At 38.0% G+C, this 24,009-nt stretch overlaps 1 protein-coding gene across 1 annotated transcript in view; it reads right to left on the reverse strand.

Annotated features, from left to right (window-relative positions):
* LOC121375261 (EF-hand calcium-binding domain-containing protein 14-like) overlaps positions 1-17,470 on the reverse strand; it is a 50,388-nt gene extending 32,918 nt beyond the window's left edge. The window contains exons 1-2 of the mRNA XM_041502632.1: positions 17,271-17,470; positions 2,320-2,489 (exon numbers count right to left, since the gene is read on the reverse strand). Coding sequence (XP_041358566.1) covers positions 2,320-2,489; positions 17,271-17,395 — 295 coding nt within the window. The 5' untranslated portion in view covers positions 17,396-17,470. The remainder of the gene's footprint in view (positions 1-2,319; positions 2,490-17,270) is intronic.
* Between the last annotated feature and the right edge of the window lie 6,539 nt (positions 17,471-24,009).

Below are 24,009 nucleotides of genomic sequence, written 5' to 3' on the forward strand. Positions count from 1 at the left end.
TGAAAACGTTCATTGTCTACTTTAGTAAATTTTATTTAAAATATATATACATGATTAATGTGTTACTAGTATACAAACTAAACTTTGAAAGTTCTACTAACACTTTACAACATATTAATTCTGAAATAGGAAGGTACGATTGTCGATAATACGTTGTCAAGATCAAACCGGTTTTAACGAAAGACTCTAGTACCCCGTATCCTCAACAGAACGTTCTTCGTACAGCGCAAGATTTCTCTTTTAATTTTTTGAGACGAACCCTACAATTTGAAATCGGCAAACACACGTGTTAACTGAAACTGACAACAGGCTGTCATTTGTGCTTTGCTGAGCTATGGCGGCACAGGCGACGAATCAAGCGTATACTTTTGACGATCTCCGTTCATAGCGAACACACACGAGTTTTTTAAAAGTGCATTTGAGCTTGTATTTCATATTTGTACATGATATTATAATATGGTAACCAAAGACTGTAATTTTAATAAGAACAAACAATAGCCGATTTATAATGAGGCAGGCCTTCCAATACATTTATCAGATGATGAAGATGTAACCTCTCTGGCGAAGCCAGGAAAGGGGGCGGAGGAGTTGTCGGGGTGGCATGCAGCTCTTTACCCTACCACCACCTTTGATAACGCTATTTGCATCTCGCTTAATAACACGACTCATGCTGTGCTGTGTGGGTGCCCCCCACACCGCCCCCCCCCCCCCCTCCCGCGCCGTTCCAAATGTATAGGTCTAGATAAGTCACAGCTAATACGAATATTCAAAATGTACGTCATTGATGATGATGATGATTATGATTATTATTATTATTATAAAGACACGTAGGCATTGACTCCGCCTTTAATAATTCCTGAGTTTATATATATATATATATATATATATATATATATATATATATCCCTCCCTTTCTCCTTTTTCGAAAGGCAGAGGTTCTGCAGGCCCCCAAATTACACGATTTCACATTACTAGTGAAGCAAGTTAGATATTATAAAAGGTTTTTCAAAAGAAACTCTTGATCATACGTTAACAATGACACTGAAATAATTATTGTCTTTGATAATGAAATGAGTAGTCATCAAGATTTCGTTTCAAAACAATGAAAATATGCGTAGTTAAAAAAAATCCCCGACAATTCCACCAAACAACTAATGAATGTCAATGTTTTGCCAATATATTATTAATTTATGAAATTATGCAAAATACAATACAAACTGGCATCCAAATATAACTGTGTGCATTTTCCTAATAGTGTCTTAAGGACAAATATTAAACATAAGAAGGCACCACTTACCGCTCATATAGGTACCTATACGGTACCAGATATATTTACGATAAATCCATTGATAAACAAATGAAAATACTGAATGAATGAATGAATGGACTAACTAATAAATGAATGGGAAACCATCTTAATTATTCCACCCTTCTTTCTGTTTGTATTTCTTGTACGTTTTAATACTACTAGCTACTGCTAAATAAAAATGTCAGTTTAGTAAATGAAATGCAAGAAACAAATACCTCTTTGTCCAAGAATCTATAGATTTTATTCCGTAGCAAATTATTTACTATTAATAGACCAAAGCATTAGCTAGAGAAGAGGGGCGGTCGTATAAGAATTGTTAAATTATTAATGTTGTTATCCACCATTCCTCTGTTAAAAATAGTGAATGGAATGAATATTGCAGCATATGAAGTTCTCACGGACAAATGACTTTTTCAGGGGGTTTGTTTTTCATCCAAGTGAATAAAAAAATCGATCAAAATGAAGGATAGCCATCAATACACACACCCCTTATTTGAAACAAAATTATCGAACGTATGCAATATTGTAACATAGTACTGAAAATCAAATATATATTTTTGTTCATATTTAAAATAATAAGATCTTTGGGTTTTGGCAAAGAAATCGCTCAAAATGCTGAAAACATTATTTGAAAAAAACCCATGAAATCCTGTGACGTCAATTATCTCGCTGGCACCAAGTTTGACCTTCAACAACCACCACCACTGCCCTTTGTGGTGAATCAAAATCCACTACTGATGATGGTGTTTGTGACAATGGGATGAAGTGTAAGAGTAAAAACAAAAGCCAAATGTATTCTTCATCTTCACGCCTTCTCTTTCTGGTGGGCAGAATCCCCGAGATACGAGCACCACACCTACCAGCCGTAAGGTTAAAGGCTTCGCTGTATCACTACGACATCGACGTTGGTATTCAAAAGTCCAGGACTTGATTTGGGTCTCCTCCGGTAAACAGCTCATTCAACCGCTTGCATTATCAGTTATTAAAAGTTAATGAATATAGAAGCTTACTTTTTTCCAGACGTGTGATCAGCGACTGCATATTCTGAAATAACGAGTAGCAGACGATACTCAAGCTGACCATCGTCGCCATGACAACCATGAAGGCGACGATCCTCAAGAATGTAATCCACGAGCAGAGGCTGGCATCCACAGTCATTGCCTTGTAAGGAGTCTTCTTTCTGTAACATAAACAAATATGAACATTAATGGTGTAACAAGTAATACCCCTGTCTGGGATAGTGTTGGGAATCGGTTGGAATTTCATCATCGATCATCAATTATAATCGGGTGGCACCAACCGATCAACTGTCGATTACACAATCGGTCAGAATATTATAGACATAAGAAGGATTTGAATTATAAGATCATGCACCTATTGTCGTGTTCGTTTGGTATAAATGCTACAAAAGGCTAATTTAACCTTTAAGAACTATATAATATACTTTTTTCTTTATAAATATACACACGAAAATAAACCAAACCCCAATATATTTCCATCGTTTCCATCATCTAAACAGGAGACACAATTACTGTTAACATTTCCCCACACAATCGATTATGGATTTTATAATCGATCATCACATCGGTAGAGGTAAACTGATTTTTAAAGATCGATCATTGGAACATCATTAGTCTTGGACACATCCTCCGTGAAACAAGGAGTGTGTTCCCACACCTGGTGCTGCGTCAGTCAACAGTCGTACAGTAGATGCCGACTGGCTTCTCAATCGTATATTATTTTTTAAAATTTCGAAATTTACCAAAGTTTGACACCCAATAGCCGATGTATTTTTCGTGCTGGGGTGTCGTTAAACATTCATTCATTAATTCATTCATTCATTCATTTCAAAATTGAACTCTGTATAATCAGTGAAAATTCAACTATCAATAAACATTATGATAAACTGTCCCTGTGTAAAGTACAATGTGTAATGTTACATGTGATGTTTATCCCGCTATTCAACTTCAAAAAGTGGAAGGTTTGTTTGGTGGGTTTTTTGGTGACAGTCTATACCTGGGCCTTTGGTATCGATACCACTGATCCATCCACAAACCAGAGTTAGTTGCAACAATTGAGTGGGGCGATGTTAGGCCATTATACAGACCTAACTCCCTCCCTCCCTCCCCCCCCCCTCCTCTCTCTCTCTCTCTCTCTCTCTCTCTCTCTCTCTCTCTCTCTCTCTCTCTCTCTCTCTCTCTCTCTCTCTCTCTCTCTCTCTCTCTCTCTCTCTATCTCTCTCCCACACCCCCGACACTAACTCGTCCTAAACAGACTGCACAGATAGCATGACTGTGTATATAGAATGTGTTTGAAACTTGAATGAACAAATAAATAAATTTGTTCTGTTTAACGACACCACTTGAGCACATTGACGTATTAATCATCGGCAATCGGATATAAAAGGTTTGGTAATTGTGAAACAGTCGTACAGGAAACCTGCTACATTTTTCGATTAGAAGCAAGGGATTTTTATTTTAAATATGCATTTCCGACAGACATAACAGCACATGGCACAGCCTTTGACATCGCGGAGCACTGGTTGGGACAAAACAAACACCAGTCAGATAATGGTTCCACCAGGGTGTGTGTGTGTGTGTGGTCTTAAACGGACAAAAACACGAAAATAAATGAAAACAAAATTGGGTACTAGTAGTCTCATAATATGTACTTTTGAGCTACTTTCCAATCTTAATGATAAGACCTTTAAATAATTCAATGCAAAGAATGTTATGAAAATGCCATGACAATATTATGTTCTCATCTGTCAAAACCTCTTTACGAAGACTGCCACATCCAAGATATTTCGACAGCTGTGATGGCATGTATTCGTGAATCACTGTCAAAAACAGCCTGTTCAGAAGACAGAGCACTTGGGAACATGAACTGGTACCATCGACTTCTATCACATTGCATTCATTTAAATGTAAGCGCAAAAACCAGTCTAGCGAGCGAGCGACCGTGATCGCTCGCCTTCCTAAACATGCCTCAACTGTCCGTGAAAGGTGAGCATATCCTGTCCCAATGGTGAGCATATCCTGCCCCAATGGTGAGCATACCCTGCCCCAATGGTGAGCATACCCTGTCCCAATGGTGAGCATACCCTGCCCCAGTGGTGAGCATACCCTGCCCCAATGGTGAGCATATCCTGCCCCAATGGTGAGCATACCCTGCCCCAATGGTGAGCATACCCTGTCCCAATGGTGAGCATACCCTGCCCCAGTGGTGAGCATACCCTGCCCCAATGGTGAGCATATCCTGTCCCAATGGTGAGCATATGATATCATGCCCCAATGATGAGCATATCCTGCCCCAATGGTGACCGTAACACTCGCCATGGGAATGTCTTAATATGTAGTTGTTAACTTGAACGACAAAACTGTTTTCCGTAATCAAAACCGAATCTCTGCACAGGACATAGTCGCAAGAGTATTTCGGCAAAAATGTGCTTATTTTTCTATGAACCGGTTGTCTGGTCTATAGGAGAACTATCACCCCACAGGAGACCCTTTACAAGACGTTACATATATCATTCTTGTACCGTCTGTCGGAGGACTGCCACCCCACAAGACCCTTTACAGGACGTTACATCATTCTTGTACTGTCTGTCGGAAAACTGCCACCCATAGGAGACCCTTTGCAGGACGTTACATCATTCTTGTACCGTCTGTCGGAGAACTGCCACCCATAGGAGACCCTTTACAGGACGTTCAATCATTCGTGTACCGTCTGTCGGAGAACTGCCACCCATAGGAAACCCTTTACAGGACGTTACATCATTCTTGTATCGTCTGTCGGAGGACTGCCACCCATAGGAGACCCTTTACAGGACGTTACATCATTCTTGTATCGTCTGTCGGAGAACTGCCACCCCACAGAAGACCCTTTACAGGACGTTACATCATTCTTGTACCGTCTATCAGAAGACTGCCACTCCCAAATCTGCTTTAATAAATAAAAAATTGTTTAGTGCATTATATATCAAAAGTCATGTTATCTTCAAAATAAAAGGTCCCTTAGTGTTTTAGTGTTTGTACAGGGCGGGATTTAGCTTAGTCGGTTGAGTGCTCGCTTGAGGTATCATAGGATCGAACCACCTCCATGGATCCAATTAACTGATTGGGTTTTTTTCTCGTTCCAACAAGTGCACCACAACTGGCCAAAGGCCGTGGTATGTGTTTTCCTGTCTATGGGAAAGTGCATATAAAAGATCCCTTGATGAGTTAGAAAAGGTGTAGCGGGTTTCCTCTAATGATTATGTGTCAGAATACCAAATGTTGGACATCCAATAACCGATGATTCATTAATCGATGTGCTTTAGTGGAATGAATGAATGTTTAAAACTACATTCCCTGGAATATTTTTTATTATTTAAGCATATAGAACAGAAAATCCAATTACGTTTGGTGCATATATGACGCCGCACTCCGCATTGGTTTTACTACGTTGGCTTAACCAGGTCAAAAACAAAGCCATGATTTTGAAAGTGGAACACTTTTGACGGGCTCGTACCGATCTCGGTTTTCATTGGCTTATCACAAGTATAGAATTCCCCAACAAGAGATCACGTGAGATTTCGCAATTTTTGAACAAATTTAACTGTCTTGATTGAGGGGTCGTCTCATATCTCCAAAACATATTTATATCCATAGAGATATGGTACAACGCCTTTCCAGGAGTCGGTGAGTGGGGGATTTGCCTTGAAATTTTGACAGTGGCTAGCTGTTGGCATACGCGTTACATGTAAGGGGGTGTTACTAATTACGTAACGCTCTAGGGGTAGAGGAAGAGGGTACTGTGTTCGATTTACGTAACATTTTTCAAGACTATATGTTATTTTTATTCATTACTTAGACCTAAAAAGGTGCGCGGTCAGTCTAGGATCGATCCCCATCGGCGGGTATACAAAAAGACCATGGTATGTAATATCCTGTCTGTGGGATGGTACATATAAACAATCCCTTGCTAAAAAAAAATGTAGCGGGTTTCCAAGGCGCGTGTACAGGGATTTCAGCGGGGTTGGGGTTATAGACTGTGTTAAGCGAAGTTTATATGGGGCCATGCTCCCCCAAAAAATACATTTCAATTTTTTTTAAGCTTGGGCAAGTAAGGGTTTCGACCAATCTAATTAAAATTAGCTCCACTATTACATGTGGATCTAACACCAGCCAGATGGAGCTCATGTCCACCAATCAAAACATTACTTGCAGAATCCTGCCAGTGATTTAAAAATAATTTGAAAACATTCCGAATTATCCTGGGGGTATACGATATGTTTAGACCAGTAGAACTAATTTTAATCGGATTGCTAACAACACTGCGTAGTCCCCATTGTCCAGGTAACATTTCGTCTGTAAATAATAATTTAAATATTGTCCAATCACACTTCGCCTTTTATAACGTTATTTGGGAGCATACAAATTCTAAAAATATCGGGCGAATCTATTTTAGTGGCCGCAGTACAGCGAACCATACCAATACGTACGGGGTGGGTTATCAGTCTTCAATTTTACATTAAAAATTATTTATTTATTTATAAAAAAACACAACTAAATCAGTCTTCAGTTTTACATTACAAATTATTTATTTTATAAAATAAAACATGTTTTAAGGCATTCGTAATTCACACGAAACATGTCGTATACCCTCAGGATAATTCGGAATGTTTTCAAATTATTTTTAAATCACTGGCAGGATTCTGCAAGTAAGGTTTGGATTGGTGGACATGAGCTCCAACTGGCTGGTGTTAGATCCACATGTAATAGTGGAGCTAATTTTAACTAGATTGGGTTTCGACCTCCAATACCATCCCCCTGCACATGCACCCGATTCCTCTCTAAGATTATATGTCAAAATTACCAAATGTTAGACATCCAACAGCAGATGGAAGGAAGGGTAGGATATGTTTTATTTAACGACACACTCAACACATTTTATTTACGGTTGTATGGGGTCGGATGATTATTAAATCAATATACTTTATCTTTGATGTCGTTAAACACCCCACCCCCCACCCCCAACTTTACCCTTTCCAAACGAAATAATATTTATTTGAATTTGTCGATTTTAACACGTAAAATTAAGAAGTGAAAACGTTCAGTCTACTTTAGTATATTTTATTTAAAAAATATATACATGATTAATGTGTTACTAGTATACAAACTAAACTTTGAAAGTCCTACTAACACTTTATAAAATATCATTTCTGAAATAGGAAGGCATTCGTAATTCACACGAAACATGTATACCCTCAGGATAATTCGGAATGTTTTCAAATTATTTTTAAATCACTGGCATGATTCTGCAAGTAAGATTTTGATTGGTGGACATGAGCTCCAACTGGCTGCTGTTAGATCCACATGTAATAGTGGAGCTAATTTTAATTAGATTGGAAGAAAACAAGGGGATTGTGCTGTATTGGCCATTCTCAAAGAGAATGTTACACCCCTACACCACGGTGAGGTTACAGCACGCGCAGAGTCGTTAGACAAACAGACTTTTTGTTTAGTATTTGTACACCAGGAATTATGGCAGCCCACTTTGTACATGCATTCACAGCTATGTCAAAATATAAACAGAGCTGGCTTTTTCTAGGCAACTTGATATTAGTGTTTTAGTGCTCGTCAAAAAGCGTCGGGTCGATTTCTTCGGTTGGCCATTTGAATTATGTCCCTTTCCAACGAATTCTCCACGACTGATCATAGACATATGGGATCTCATTTTTGTAAAGGCTGATTTTTGCCCGAATTAAACGAAAATGTCCGAATCTGGATAACAACATTTATTCATATTAGCATTACTGCCAAACAAATATATCGGGTATCAAAGGATTCACTACACATTTTGACATGGATCAAAACTAATAGTGTGGATAGAATGATGGAAATACATGGTGAAAAGGCAAGCTCATTTTGCCCGAAAATCTACTTCTTTTTTTTTGCTCCAATTTGAGGATTTGACCCTGTCTCGTACGCTTATGCGACTAGTATATCAAAATCCTTGGAATGTGTTATCATGTTTGTTGAAAAAGTGCATAACAATATCCGTTTTATATAGGAATAACAACGGCCAAGTGGAGGCAGTTGATATCTTGTTATATATTTTTTACGAACCATACACAAATATGCCAGAGAGTGTCAGACGTCAGCACAAAAGTAAGCTGTATGATCTACGTGGCTGCGTATGCGTTCACTGTTAATACCCTTTCATATTCACTAGACCTTGTCGAAGAGGTCGAATGCTCCCCTGGGTGTGTAGTGATTCGTGACATCAATTCCCCTCTTTGTGCTGAGATATCGTTAAACATCCATCCATTCATTCAATCATTCAATTCCCCTCGGTGGTCTCATTTTTAACCAATGCTCCACGGCAGTTAAGTCTAACGTCGTAGCATGTGCTATCTTGTTTGGCAAAGTGCATGCAAATGGTTCTCTGAATAAAGTTTAGACCAACAGTCGCAATTACAAAACGTTCCTTGTATATAAAATCGAGTCACTATTTTATTGGCAATAATGATTAGTATTTTAATATTTTCATACAGGTCTACAGGCTGGTAGGTACTGGGTTCGGATGCATGGGATTTTTAATCCAGATACCGACTCCAAACCCTGAGTGAGTGCTCCGCAAGGCTCAATGGGTAGGTGTAAACCACTTGCACCGACCAGTGATCCATAACTGGTTCACCAAAGGCCATGGTTTGTGCTATCCTGCCTGTTAGAAGCGCAAATAAAATATCCTTTGCTGCCTGTCGTAAAAGAGTAGCCTATGTGGCGACAGCGGGTTTCCTCTAAAAACAGTGTCAGAATTACCATATATCTGACGTCCAATAGCCGATGATAAGATAAAAAAATCAATGTGCTTTAGTGGCGTCGTAATATAAACAAACTTTTTTTCCCTTCATATTTTGTCTTTAATCGCAGATCTAATTGGTCAGAACTGATCGATGATTTTTACTTACTCGCATCTAATTACTGTGCAATTCCTAAGGAAAGATTCAAAAGGGATATCACCGACTTTTAAACATTTAAACAACGTCTTGTGCTATATAATATTTACACCGGCTTTATAAAAACGAAACTACAATTATCGGATAGTGATCTTTTTTCACTTGAGGAAGATAGGAATTTTCAACAAAAAATCAAAACACCAACATACTACATTTGGGGATCACTTTCAAATAACGTTAGATTAAACAAAATAATAGTTGTGGCTGAGATTACCCCACCGTCACTAGACCGTGCGACCCTAACGTTTTTAAAGAAAAACAAAATTGCCGACCGACCGAGTCCAAATTGATATCACCAACAAGCGGATTAAAAAACAACAACTAAAACCTTTAGCAAAATATTCATTTGAGAATGTAGTGCATTTCATACTTTTGTAAAACAAAAAATAATATATTACACTTTGGACCTTAAAATGAAAGCATACTCTATATCATTAATATCTTTGCCAACTGTACCCCAAAATAAACCCATGAAAGTTTCGGACCGAAGCCGAATACTCTGTAGAATGTAAGTTCTTAGTTGAAAACATTGAACATAATTTGGGTACACACATGGATACTTGCTTTTCTTTGTGTGTATTGTAATGTTAATTTGTTTAAACTTTATTTTATTATTGTATGTCAAACTAGACCTATAGATATAAAAGCTTTTTCATTTAAAGACGGATTTTTTTCCTGCCTATCTACCTAGCCCAAATGTTGTGGTTTATGTAATCGGAACCACACCTATTATTCGTTTTGGCCTATATTCATGTTCTGTAATGTTAAAATGTTAATTTTTACTTTGATCGGTTCACCGAAATGAATGCCCGCGATTCTCTCACACACACACCCAAAAATAATACCCCCCCCCCCCCACACACACACACACAGACACACACACATACACCACAAAACACCCATCCCCAAAAGGATGGACACCACAGTTAACCTAATGCTAGGATCAGACTGTCAACTGTTACAACGAAGTTGGCCAACTCGACGGTTGCGTTGTAATTTCCCTAATTCCCGACTTACGACAGGTACGTTCAGATAACAACTACTAGGACGAGAATCGCGTTGTATGAGCGCTCAGACTAGCAACCGAGTAGTCGTAGAAGGCGTGTCTGCAGAAAGTTGGTCAACGTTGTGCTGGCAGTTGATAGTAGGAGCCTAGTATTATATTCGCCGTTGGCTTTGCCAATGTGAACTTATAAAACGAAATCGAAGCAGGACGATCGTCGCTGTGAGAGAAATCGAAGGTGCACCTAGCACAGCTTCAAACTGGCCATATTAGATTACTAGCATTTCAATTAAATTAATTGAAATGTTAGCTTTATGACGTCAACTAAGTCTAGAGCCGGATTAAATGTATTTCCATTCATGCAAAGCGCTTTTCTTTGCTCAGCGTCACTTTATTATAAGACAATACGAAAGGTGACTGACGTCTGAGAATTCGATACGATTGAATTAAAACCCAACTATGATAATACGTGATGCAACCTTTCCAGCTTGTAACATCAATAGCATAAACTATTGTAATCAATGTTAACCAAGTGTTTAGCTAAACGAAATCGTGACCTGTGGGGGCAAAAAAAACACCAAATAATAATAATAAAAACAGAGGAAAATAAGAGAATTCAATTTATAACATCTGTTGTACAAAGAAATTTTAAGAAATTTTGACATGACCAATTAAAGGGACACACCCTAGTTACGGCTAGTTGTTAACCATTACGGCGTTGTTTTTCGCTATTAAACCCATTTTTTCACAAATAAAATTGCAATTTACTTACCGTTTATTATTTAGAATATACATTTCCATTCACCTGAAGTGTTTTTTGGTAATCCTGGTAATCCTGGTGTTTGTAATACCACAAAATACATTTTTCTTATTTCTTAAAAACGGACGCACGTTTGAGAAAAAACCGTTGAGCAGACAAGGTCTAATCTATTTTTAGACGGGATATTTCCATTTCAATGTCACAGACGTTGGTATACCACGTGACCGTTATCATTTTGGTTCGGTTTGTTTTCTCGTGCACGGTTCGCGCAATCAACATCCGTTTTGTTGTTCATTTGTGAGATTTTTCTTCACAGTTCGTGAACATTTTCAGTAAGAATAAAGTTCAGACAAGTAAGTCTTTGGTGTGTTTTTTCAGACAATACAAAACGTCACAAACCCTTAAAACCAATAATTTTGCTATGTCTTACGATATCTGGAGAGGGGATACAACCAGGACAGAACAGTTGGAACATGTCCAGGAGAGATGAAAGAAACGCACCCCAAGTCTGTGAAATTTGTCGTGACGTAGGCATTGTTGTGCTTCGAGCGACATCTACCGGTGACATCAAAATACTAACTTTCAAAATTATTTCAAAGCAATTGGGACATGGGGATTCCTATGGTATTTATCGATATAAAACCTGCTTTTTCACTCCATTTGATAAAAACGTGATCTAAGTGTGTTACAGGTTTGTAGATTAACCAAATTATAATTTATTTTCGCTGGATGGAACTAGGGTGTGCGGCTTTAATATAGCAGGGTGCACAAACGTGCACGCGTGAACACACACACACACACACACACACACACACACACACACACACACACACGCGCGCGCATGTTTACGTCCATGTGTGAATGTGCGTTTGTGCGCAAACACTTTGCGCGCGCAAACACCACGACTGCAATTTGTAATACGCATGTCGTTTTACTATGTTGCTCTTCTATTACATTTATAATAAAGCGCATTAAACTGGACATGGGTGATCTTAGACTTAGATATGTTTTTAACGTGCTCATATACCTTTATGGTTTCGAACACGCCTACCCCGAGTCCGGCCTCCGATATGATCGGTGGTATGACTTGGGGCAGGAAAAACCTAACTACTGTAGAAATTTAATTTTTTTTAAATTAAGGCCAAACTATTAAATAACACTACGTCACCATTAATAATTTTGACTGCTCCCCTAAAAAGCAGATATTCCTAGTCTACACTTATAATAAAAATTTAATTTGACGCAATTTTAGATGGGGAAGTCTAAAGGAATATATAAATTATCTATAAAATTATTTAGTCCACAGAGGTAAGGAGGAAGGGTAGGGGGTAAGCCCGGCCCACAGAAAAGTTATATTAAATTTAATATTAGTTAAAAAGGATTACCAATCGTATTTCGGGCATTGGTGTGACCTGAGGGGGGGGGGGGGGGGGGCGAGAAGGGAGGCCGGATCTTTCACAAAACCTAAGGCCAAACCGCCTACGCCCTATGGCCCTAAAGAAACCTAACCACCGGCATCCCACACACACACACACACACACACACACACACACACACACACGGGTGATCTGCAAACTATATCTACACAGGTAAGGGTTCTGTTGGTTAAACTGTCCCAATTAGGTCATCTTTATACTTAGGTGATTATCAAATCCGGGGAGGAGGAGGAGGGTGGATGTGTTGACGTGTAGATTGAGTATGTATAACGTAGGCCTTCTTCTGAATGCATCAACGATAGAAATGACCTCAAATGCATGTCGTGATACTTGAACAAGGTGAACCGGCCTCGGTGGCGCAGTGGTTAAGCCATCGGACTACAGGCTGGTAGGTACAGGGTTCGCAACCCGGTACCGGCTCCAACCCAGAGCGAGTTTTTATGGGCCACTACACCCTCTTCTCTTTCACTAACCACTAACCAACTAACTGTCTTGGACAGACAGCCCAGATGGCTGAGGTGTGTGCCGAGGACAGCGGGAGTGAAATGATGGAAATACATGGTGGTAAGTGTTCAGGCCAGCTCATTGTTCTCTCGTTTTTTTTGCCAGAATTAGAGTATTTGCCCCCACTCCCCCACCAGTCAGAGGTCTCGTACATTTATGTCTGCTGTATCCAAAATTACGCTGACATGAAATATACTAAAGTAGACAATGAACATTTTCACTTCTTAATTTTACGTGTTAAAATCGACAAATTCAAATAAATATTATTTCGTTTGGAAAGGGTAAAGTTGGGGGTGGGGGGTGGGGTGTTTAACGACATCAAAGATAAAGCATATTGATTTAATAATCATCCGACCCCATACAACCGTAAATAAAAGTGTTGAGTGTGTCGTTAAATAAAACATATCCTACCCTTCCTTCCATCTGCTGTTGGACGTCTAACATTTGGTAATTTTGACATATAATCTTAGAGAGGAATCGGGTGCATGTGCATGTGCAGGGGGATGGTATTGGAGGTCGAAACCCAATCTAGTTAAAATTAGCTCCACTATTACATGTGGATCTAAAGACAGCCAGTTGGAGCTCATGTCCACCAATCAAAACCTTACTTGCAGAATCCTGCCAGTGATTTAAAAATAATTTGAAAACATTCCGAATTATCCTGAGGATATACATGTTTCGTGTGAATTACGAATGCCTTAAAACATGTTTTATTTTATAAAATAAATAATTTGTAATGTAAAACTGAAGACTGATTTAGTTTTTTTAAATTTTATAAATAAATAAATAATTTGTAATGTAAAATTGAAGACTGATAACCCACCCCGTACGTATTGGTATGGTTCGCTGTACTGCGGCCACTAAAATAGACTCGCCCGATATTTTTAGAATTTGTATGCTCCCAAATAACGTTATAAAAGGCGAAGTGTGATTGGTCAATATTTAAATTATTATTTACAGACGAAATGTTACCTGGACATTGGGGACTACGCAGTGTTGTTAGTTTTAAATCACTGGCAGGATTGTTGCCTTGTTGCCTTTTATAACGTTATTTGGGAGCATACAAATTCTAAAAATATGGGGCGAGTCTATTTTAGTGGCCGCAGTACAGAGAACCATACCAATACGTACGGGGTGGGTTATCAGTCTTCAATTTTACATTAAAAATTATTTATTTATTTATAAAATTTAAAAAAACTAAATCAGTCTTCAGTTTTACATTACAAATTATTTATTTTATAAAATAAAACATGTTTTAAGGCATTCGTAATTCACACGAAACATGTATATCCTCAGGATAATTCGGAATGTTTTCAAATTATTTTTAAATCACTGGCAGGATTCTGCAAGTAAGGTTTTGATTGGTGGACATGAGCTCCAACTGGCTGTCTTTAGATCCACATGTAATAGTGGAGCTAATTTTAATTAGATTGAGTAGTACTGTACCTTCTAATTTATCAGTTCGAAAATAGTACGATATGTAATATCATACACAAATAATGAATACAATTCAAAGGCCACCACGGTCCGTTAAGAAGCCGTGTATCTATAAACATTTTTCTTTTATTAATTTTTATTTATTTATCTAACGTGTGTTCAGTTTTGGTTACGTTTAAGACACCCAGAACTGCCGATACTACGAATCACAAGCTTCGGGCGGTACGCAGTAATAGTCCAGTGGTAAAGCGCTAGCCAAATGTTTGACTTCCAACAGCTAATGTTTAATGCATCACTTTACTCTAGTGGCGTCGTTAAACAAAACAAACTTTTTTTAAGTTAACGATACACGACACCGAATTTGACGCAGTGTCGGTAAATCCTGACATTTATTTCGGCAAGTTTGTCGTTAATGAGACTAGCTAAATTTATAGCTGGGCTATTTTCACAAAAAGGGGCAAATAACGGTAACGACATTGCAGCTGCAATATTTTCCACAAAACAGCATACAATGTAAATAAACAGGGATGCACATAAAAAGCATCATCGCTAAATGCTCTGGATATGATATTTGGCCATGTAGATTAATTAGAAAAGCTTGTGGCTAAAATTATATACCAAAAATGTCCACTCCGTTATTGTTTACAAATGCACATGTTATCGTTATGGAATTGCAAAACTCCCTAAACTACTAAGTGTTTACTTTTAAACTGCAAATTATGCACCACTGGACATATCTGCTTTAGATTTTACTATTAAAGGCATGAAAAAAACATTTTATATTTTAAAAACATTCTTTACCGTTATTTGTCCCTTTTGGTGAAAATAACCCATCTACAAGTAGACAGCACTGCAATATTGTACTATTTCTCGTTGGTGGCACTAATATTAAAGGCCTATTATCGCGGATTTATAGGACCTTTTATCTTTAAATATGAATTATAAATGAAAATTGCATTCATGTGGGATACCAAACCTTGGTTTTGTATTACTCAAAATGTTTTAATTGGAGCACGATGGTGGGAGTTCCGTGTAAACTTTCTCGGCAGTTTTCATGTTTGAAACTTCACCTTTTGCACAAGGAGTTTAGCGACCTCACACCGGTCGATGATGCCCGTGCAACCTCGCCACTGGCGAGATAACCGTAAATACCATATACTAGAGAGGTTTCCCAACCACACCGTTACTCTTACGGATAGTGAGTGTAGAACTTTATTTTCAACATTAAAATTACCTGCCTAACCGTGCATATGATCTGCTATTTCCAATTACAATTCAGCATATAGCAGGTTCAGGATAATTGTATTGGGTTCCATCCAAGAAGGGGTGAGAAAGTTAAAGTGTTTTGTTCAGCCCCGCAAGAGATTACAATTTTACAAGTTATATCGTCCGTACATTTGAATAGCTTTGACGAATTTGACTTTTGCATGGGGAAAGTAAACAAATGTCTGTCATATTCACAGAAATGTTCGTAAAAATAAAGTTAAAACGAGCAAAGAAAGCAAGATTGAACTTTATCCACAATAAACACGACACATTTGTTAATACTTTTTTTCTATGATTTTCAAAGACTACTTTTAAAGAAAGATTAATTTAAAAACTATTTCTGTCTGTTCTCAGCTGCACTGGTATCTGGTTATTGAAGTCACATGATTGTCACGGCGTCTACTGATAAGACTCGAAAATATGCAGATACTTGCCAAAAATATATGGCCCTTATATGTTTTAACATATAAATATCTTTCTGGATATCTGTTTATATATTTATTAAAACTCAGAATGGAGCTTAGATTTTTTTTAACCAAACAATTTTACCATTATAACCATTTGCTCAACTTATAAGTTTAACACAATTGCAAGACATCATAATTGTTATATTCATGTTCCTAAAATGTCTGTAAACATTGGTTCTCGAGGACTCCATTTTGTAATTTGCCTTAAAATATTTTTAAAATATTTTTAATAAATTATTTTAAGTGCATGTTTTGTTGAACAACATAAATGTTTTGCTAAAACACTGAAACATTTTGTGTTGGAAAGTTTTCGCTGTAAGCTATACCACTAAACGTATCACTCACCGAAACAGGTTACGTAGTTAACAATATTTACTGTCGATGGATGCTACTGTTTTTGACGCACGTGCGATAAACGTAACTACTTAGCGGCCAGTTTAGTGTTCATGTGAAGCGTAGAAATACTAATAAAAATGTAGGTATTTGAATAACAACTGTCTGTTTATAAATATTGATATATTATGCTTTAGACTTGAATGCTTATGCTCACCGAAACTGGTTCACCCATACTTTGTTGCCACTTGGATACTATTGAGTATCACAAGGACCTTTTCAGGTTTTTTTTTTTTTTTTTTTTTTTGTCAATGAATTGGAAAACCAGCTTGCAAATAACATCTATATGCGGGCTGGATCCTCATTTTTCATAATAAAAATAAACTGCAAAAGACTGGCAGCGGTGGCGATCTCTGGTTACAGCCTTAAGGGCTTCTCCGCACGAAGGGGATTAAATAAGCGCATTAGGTATCATACTTAAGAAAGAAGGGTTGTACCTGGCAATAATAATATTCCTTAGAAGCAAAAGTATTGAAGATTACAATGTATACATGTACACATCTTTGAACTCTACCCCATTAGTGCCCCCTAACCAGGTTGTTTGACATGTCCTGTTTTCTATTTTAGAAGTATTTATAACAGAACTGTGAACACTTATATTTATTTAAAGAAAATATTTAATCTGCAGACTATCACAAATAAAAATAAATTCGGGTCAAATTATTAGTATTATTTTAAATATTTACTCACTTTCTCGGTTTTTTGCCCTTGAGAGGGGGTAATTTTAAATCCGGGGGGTCGCTCTCCGAGTCGGAATACAACAAATTCACGTAGTCCTGGTTACTGGTTGACATCATGCCGTTTTTTGGCATCATCAAACTAATAAATCTTTATTTTGTTTGTATCCGAATAAACAGTGTTCTTGTAGACATCCGTAACACGTAAACACTTCCTCAAAGTTTACAAAGTTTTCATTAACAGGGATCATTTCGTTGAATACAATACTGATTCAAATTTAAATATATCTCTAACTATTCGATAAAATCAATCTTTTTATTGCTGCATTAAAATTATAATTATGTTTTTTCAAACTAATTTATTGGGTCTCGAACGTTTAGGTGAGAAAATACTATTTTAATATTTTGGAGAAATGATTACTCATGACTGGCAAATTTAACGACCTCTTTTGGTTGATCATTGTTTAGGAGAGACAACTCTAGGTGGTCAACATTAGATGAGGCACCATTAAGGTTTAAGCATTCTTTGGCTTTAAATATTCTTAGTGAATTAATCTATGATGTGCGTTTCAAGTAAAACATTGGTGTCTCACCGTGTTGTAGACCATCGTTCTTGTTCAGTTTTGTTGTTTAATTCGTGTTAAAGTCCTTTGTTGTCAAATTATTTATGATGCAAGCCAATTTAATAATTATTAGTGGCGACATGGAGTTGATCAACAGAAAAGTGCCGTATGCCATTTTCCAACACGTAAATATATTTTCCAAATCATATTACAGACAATTTTTTACTTGTATTTATTTTTTTCCTTTTTCTATCTTTCTTTAAAAAAAAAAATGTTCTCTCCTTTTTTTTCTTCTTTCTTTCTTAAGGATCGATATCCCCATCGGTGAGTCCATTGGGCTATTTCTCGTTCCAGCCAGTGCACCACAACTGGTATATTAAAGGCTGTGGTATCTGCTATCCTGTCTGTGGGATAGTGCATATAAAAGATCCCTTGCTACTAGTAGAAATATGTAGCGGGTTTTTTCTCCAAGACTATGTCAACATTACAAAATGTTCGACATCCAATAGCCGATGATTAATAAATCAAATTCAATGTGCTCTAGTGGTTTCGTTAAACAAAGCAAACTTTCTTTCTTTCTTTCTTCCTTCTCTCTCCCTTCCACTCCTCCTCCTCCTTCTTGTTCTTCTTCTTTGTCTTCAGTTTGTTTGTTTGTTTTAGGTGTTGGAAAATGCGTGCAACTGGAAAGGGGAAGTTATGTATTGATTCGCCTTTTACCTTGGAAGCGGCAATGCATAAATTCTCATGGTCATTAGAGACGGGTGTCATTTACAGATAAAATACATGTAGTATGAAACAAGGAAGGTAGATGCTACCCCGCCCTCACGACCAGTACTAGCAAGTTGGGGGGTGGGGAGGGGGGGGGTCAGGGCAAAAACATATTTTTTACAGAAGATTCTTGCGTTATTCTTTGCTAAATATAGTGCTTATGCAGAAATCGAGAAATCTTAAAACAAATTAGGGCAAATTCCTTCCGACCTCCTCCACCTTCTGCGCCTCCCTACTCCTGCCCGGTACCTGTCAGGGTTTCTGCCAGAGGATAAAACGGGTATGGCGCCATACCCAAATATTTTAGCAGATTTCATTTTTTTTTAAACTGACAAAATTAATAACTCTTATTATTACTGTATGATTTTCGTAACCCTAACCCTAATAATAACCCATTTTCTTTATGCCCTCCACAAGACTGGGGGGGGGGGGGGGGGGAGATGTAGCCCAGTGGTAAAGCGCTTGCTTGATGCGCGGTCGGTTTGGGATCGGTCCCCGTCGGTGGGTCCATTGGACTATTTCTCACTCCAACCAAAGAAAGAAAGAAATGTTTTATTTAACGACGCACTCAACACATTTTATTTACGGTTATATGGCATCAGACATATGGTTAAGGACCACACAGATTTTGAGAGGAAACCCGCTGTCGCCACTACATGGGCTACTCTTCCGATTAGCAGCAAGGGATCTTTTATTTGCGTTTCCCACAGGCAGGATAGCACAAACCATGGCCTTTGTTGAACCAGTTATGGATCACTGGTAGGTGCAAGTGGTTTACACCTACCCATTGAGCCTTGCGGAGCACTCACTCAGGGTTTGGAGTCGGTATCTGGATTAAAAATCCCATGCCTCGACTGGGATCCGAACCCAGTACCTACCAGCCTGTAGACCGATGGCCTACCACGACGTCACCGAGGCCGGTCACTCCAGCCAGTACACCACGACTGGTACATTAAAGGCAATGGTATGTACTATCCCGTCTAAGGGATAATGCATATAAAAGATCCCTTGCTGCCAATCGAAAAGAGTAGTCCTTTAAGTGGCGACAGCGGGTTTCCTCCCTCAATATGTGTGTAGTCCTTGACCATATGTCCGACGCCACATAACCGAAAATAAAATGTGCTGAGTGCGTCGTTAAATAAAACATTTCCTTCCTTCCATAAGATTGGATTTAAAGTCTTTCGCACGTTATCGCATATACATGTGTAGACAGATGTTCATAAGCAGATGGAATTTATCAAATACTATTGCATAGAGTTTTGGCGTTTTGTCGTTTGTGAGTATGTGTGCCTAACCTGATAAGCCAAACCTGATTTTGGCCTGCTAGGCGATTTACTTCGTATTGGGAGGGAAGGGGAGGAAGGGGCGTGGCTGAAGTTCGTGCATCGAATCACCTCACTTGACCCATTTTTATAGGTTTTTTCCCCTCCCAACCAATGCTCTCCGACTGGTATGTACTGTCCTGTATATGGGAAAGTGCATATAAAAAATATTTTGCTACTTGTGAAAAACTGTAGCGGGTTTTCTCTCTACGACTATGTCAGAATGTTTGATATCCAGTAGCCGATGATTAATAAATCAATGCGCTTCAGTGGTGTCGTTAAACAAAACAAACTTTAACCACGAGTTCTGAAGCTGCAGTCACTGACAAAGACAGATCGTGTTTAAAGTATAATATACTGCATTTTTGTTTTATGTTTCTGAGCTCGTCACGTTTGCAAGATAAATTTTTTTATGGATCTTGAAATTAATTATCATATAATTACCAGTAGCCATTAATGTCGTCAAACGTGCTCTCGGCTGGTTTCAGTCTGCTAGCACACTTGAGACGTGCCAGATCTATTAATTAGTAAATTTATGTGTATCATAGCGCTAAAAAGGCCCCGCCATTTCCAATATTAACATGTAGATAAGGACAGAAGAGACTCAAAAACAGTGGGGTGTTAAAATAAGCATACCAGACAGGATGTCTGAGGAGGCGGGCATAACTGCCCTTCCACTCCAGTACTGGAGCACATCCTCGTATTCAGATAAAAACGATGGAGACGTTCGAGAAAAATAAGATGGCGTGAAAAATGTTCTTCACCAGGCATGTATTTCTACTCATAATAATTAATAGTTGCAATCAATGTAAAAATGCGTGGGAAACCATTGGAACCTTATATAGATGTTTGGTAATAATGCATATATGAACATACATTCTCGTTTAATTCGAGAAACAATTGTTGGATGGCTGTGAAATTACATTTCTAAGTGAATTGCACCTATCGTAGCTGAATCTGTCGTTCGTGTGTCTGTGTGTGCGTGTGATAAGCGTAATAGCATAGGAGATCATATTAACGTGTCTGTATCCAATTAAGGTCCAGGCACGTGACACCCAGGCATAATTTTTGACTTCGCCTGTGACTGGGTCCGTGACAGAAGTAGGGGTAGGGGGTGGAAATGGGCAGAATTTGGATTAGCTATTAGTGAAGAAGGTGATAGAATTTTTGTTTCTTTCTTAAAGTTAACAAGAATTGAATTGGCTGCTCGGCCGAATATTTATATTATTTGGAGTCCAAAAATAAATTGGACCCCCCCCCCCCCCTCCCCATCCCTCGGACTATTTAATAATATAGAAGAAAATAGAAAGTAATTTTTACATTGCGCACGTTCATCCCTTATATACGAACTGGTAGTATCATATGTAGTGTGTAACAGTTTTTATTAGTAATTTTGTGTGCGAGGTTAACCTAAATATGTCAGGTGATATCTGATTACTAAACAGAAGGCAAAAACCCAACTATTTTAATTCTATATCCAATTAGCACGACTATTTTGATGGATTCTTCACAGCTATAATATGGCGCCTTTAGCTTTACCGAGTTCATCCCCGTGCGTTTTAAGGTTACTAAGATCAGAAGGTTGTCGGCGTATTATGTTAAGCTCAGAATGTTTTGTCTATGCTTCACATTTGGCGTGCTGCATGCTCAGAACATTCTGCAAGTATAGGTCAGAGTGAGAAATAGTGGAGGGTCGATGCCCCTCAGTGCTGTTACGGAGATGCGCGCCAGTTATTGTTTTATGGTAGGTGGCTCTCCGGGAGTATGTTGCTTTTAATGGAAATGGTATCAGGCTATTTAAATTATAATTTTATAGCTGGCACATGGCAGATAATGGAAAAATCATTAACTCATAAACCAAAACTTTGAACTTATTTCTGAAACAGTCCTCAGTAGGCACGGATCCATTGTTGGGTTTTGTTTATTGTGGGGGTTTTTCTTCTGTTTTCTTCTTCTTCTTGTTTTTGCGATTTTGTTTGTTTGTTTGTTTGTTTTGAAAGGGTGTGGTTTTTTGTTTCTTTATTGTTTTGTTGTTTTTGCACATTTCATCATCTGGAGTATCAAAAGCCGTAGTAAATGTTCTCTGTGTAAAAAGTGGATAAAAAGGAAGCCTTGAGAGTATCCCGTGTGGCAGTAGTGTTTCCTCGACAGCCCGCTAATATATCACCAGCAGGCTGCTCAGGGGCTTCACTTGTGGCTAGGACATTGCTGGAACTTCTGTTGGATATAATTGTGAAAGAAGCAGCATCAAATAATGATCATGCTATCATCATTAACACGATGATGATCATCATCATCACCAAAACCCACCACCACCATCACTATCATGATCACCATAATCATCGTCATCATCATCATCATCATCGACATGAGAAAGTCCATCGTTTTGAATCAGTTTTGACGCCCTAGAGATCTATATAGCATTTGAGGAGAGTTCGAAGCGGCATTAACACGTGATTTTGTCCTTTTATTTTCTTGCTTGTGTTCAATGGTAAGGCTCCAGCACGCTGTTCTGGGCACACTTTTTGACTTTATGTTAAGTTGTACTCTGAGTGAAGGTTCCTATGTTTAATTGTTTGCTTCTGACGTCGTATGATGTCACACAGAAGCTGAAGATATGAGTCAGTTTGTTTTGTTTAACGACACCGCTAGAAGACATTAAATTTATTAATCATCCTGACGATATGAATGCAGGTACCTATTAGACATAAGTTCGTGTTTTTAATGTCTTATGATTTCATGTAGAAGCTTATGGTATGAGTGCGGGTAACTATTAGACACAAGTTCTTGTGTTTAACGTCATATGATGTCACACACAAGTCGATGGTATGAGTGCGGGTAACTATTAGACATAAGTTCTTGTTTTAACGTCATATGCTATTACACACAAGTCGATGGTATGAGTGCGAGTAACTATTAGACATAAGTTCTTGTGTTTAACGTCATATGATGTCACACACAAAGGTACGCTAAGCTCGGTGTCTTCAGGTCCTGTCACGGAGATTCTATAATACCCGTAACTGAATGAAACACGATTGTCCAAATATCTCTCCTAACTGTATATCTATTAGATCTCTCTGTAACAGGCAGTTATACCCGCTGTGGCTCGTCTCTAGGTATGATCAGAGATACGATCTTATATAAAGTATATATTATTATAGCACGTTTAGTTCACTAGAAAACACAACAAAAACACAATACACTTTGGAATCTGTATTAACCTACGCTGACAAATGTACTGCCGCAGTAGTTAATTAATAACAACAATAATAACAACCCAGAACTGATCACTTAATTAGTTAATCTCTAGGTGTCTAGTTTACACAATATGCTAATCACTTCACCGTGACACAACACCCACACGTGTGATAATTGAGAAACGCTTCCAGGAGAACTTAATTAATAAAGGAATTTCAACTCTATTCCTAACTAGTTAATTTTTAATTAACCCTAACTACTCGTTCAATAACGTGTGATAATTGAGAAACGCTAACACACACACGTGTGATAATGGAGAAACGCTTCCAGGAGAACTTAATTAATAAAGGAATTTCAACTCTATTCCTAACTGGTTAATTTTTAATTAACCCTAACTACTCATTCAATAACGTGTGATAATTGAGAAACGCTAACACACACACGTGTGATAATGGAGAAACGCTTCCAGGAGAACTTAATTAATAAAGGAATTTCAACTCTATTCCTAACTGGTTAATTTTTAATTAACCCTAACTACTCATTCAATAACCTTGTAACACAGAATTAATACTGGTACCTATCACAATAAAGACAATAACCTACAGTTTACCTAGGTCCTCTAGGATGACTGTTTAAGCTTTTTATAATTATTTAGGACAGTGAGCCTACAGATTACTGCGTCAGATGACCGGCAGCACCGTCTAAATAATATTGGTATAATACAGTATTAAAATATTTAAAGTAATATCAATCACATCAAGGTTATACACAGAGCAGAAAATATATATTTACCAAAGTCCCGTCTGAACTAATATAGATCGTTCAGTGGACGACGTCCGTGCCCCTGGATACTTCCAAATGTTTCTCTCCCATATATCTAAAATCCTAGCTATTTATTCAA

The sequence above is a fragment of the Gigantopelta aegis genome, chromosome 6, assembly GCF_016097555.1.
Source record: "Gigantopelta aegis isolate Gae_Host chromosome 6, Gae_host_genome, whole genome shotgun sequence".
Lineage (NCBI taxonomy): Eukaryota > Metazoa > Mollusca > Gastropoda > Neomphalida > Peltospiridae > Gigantopelta > Gigantopelta aegis.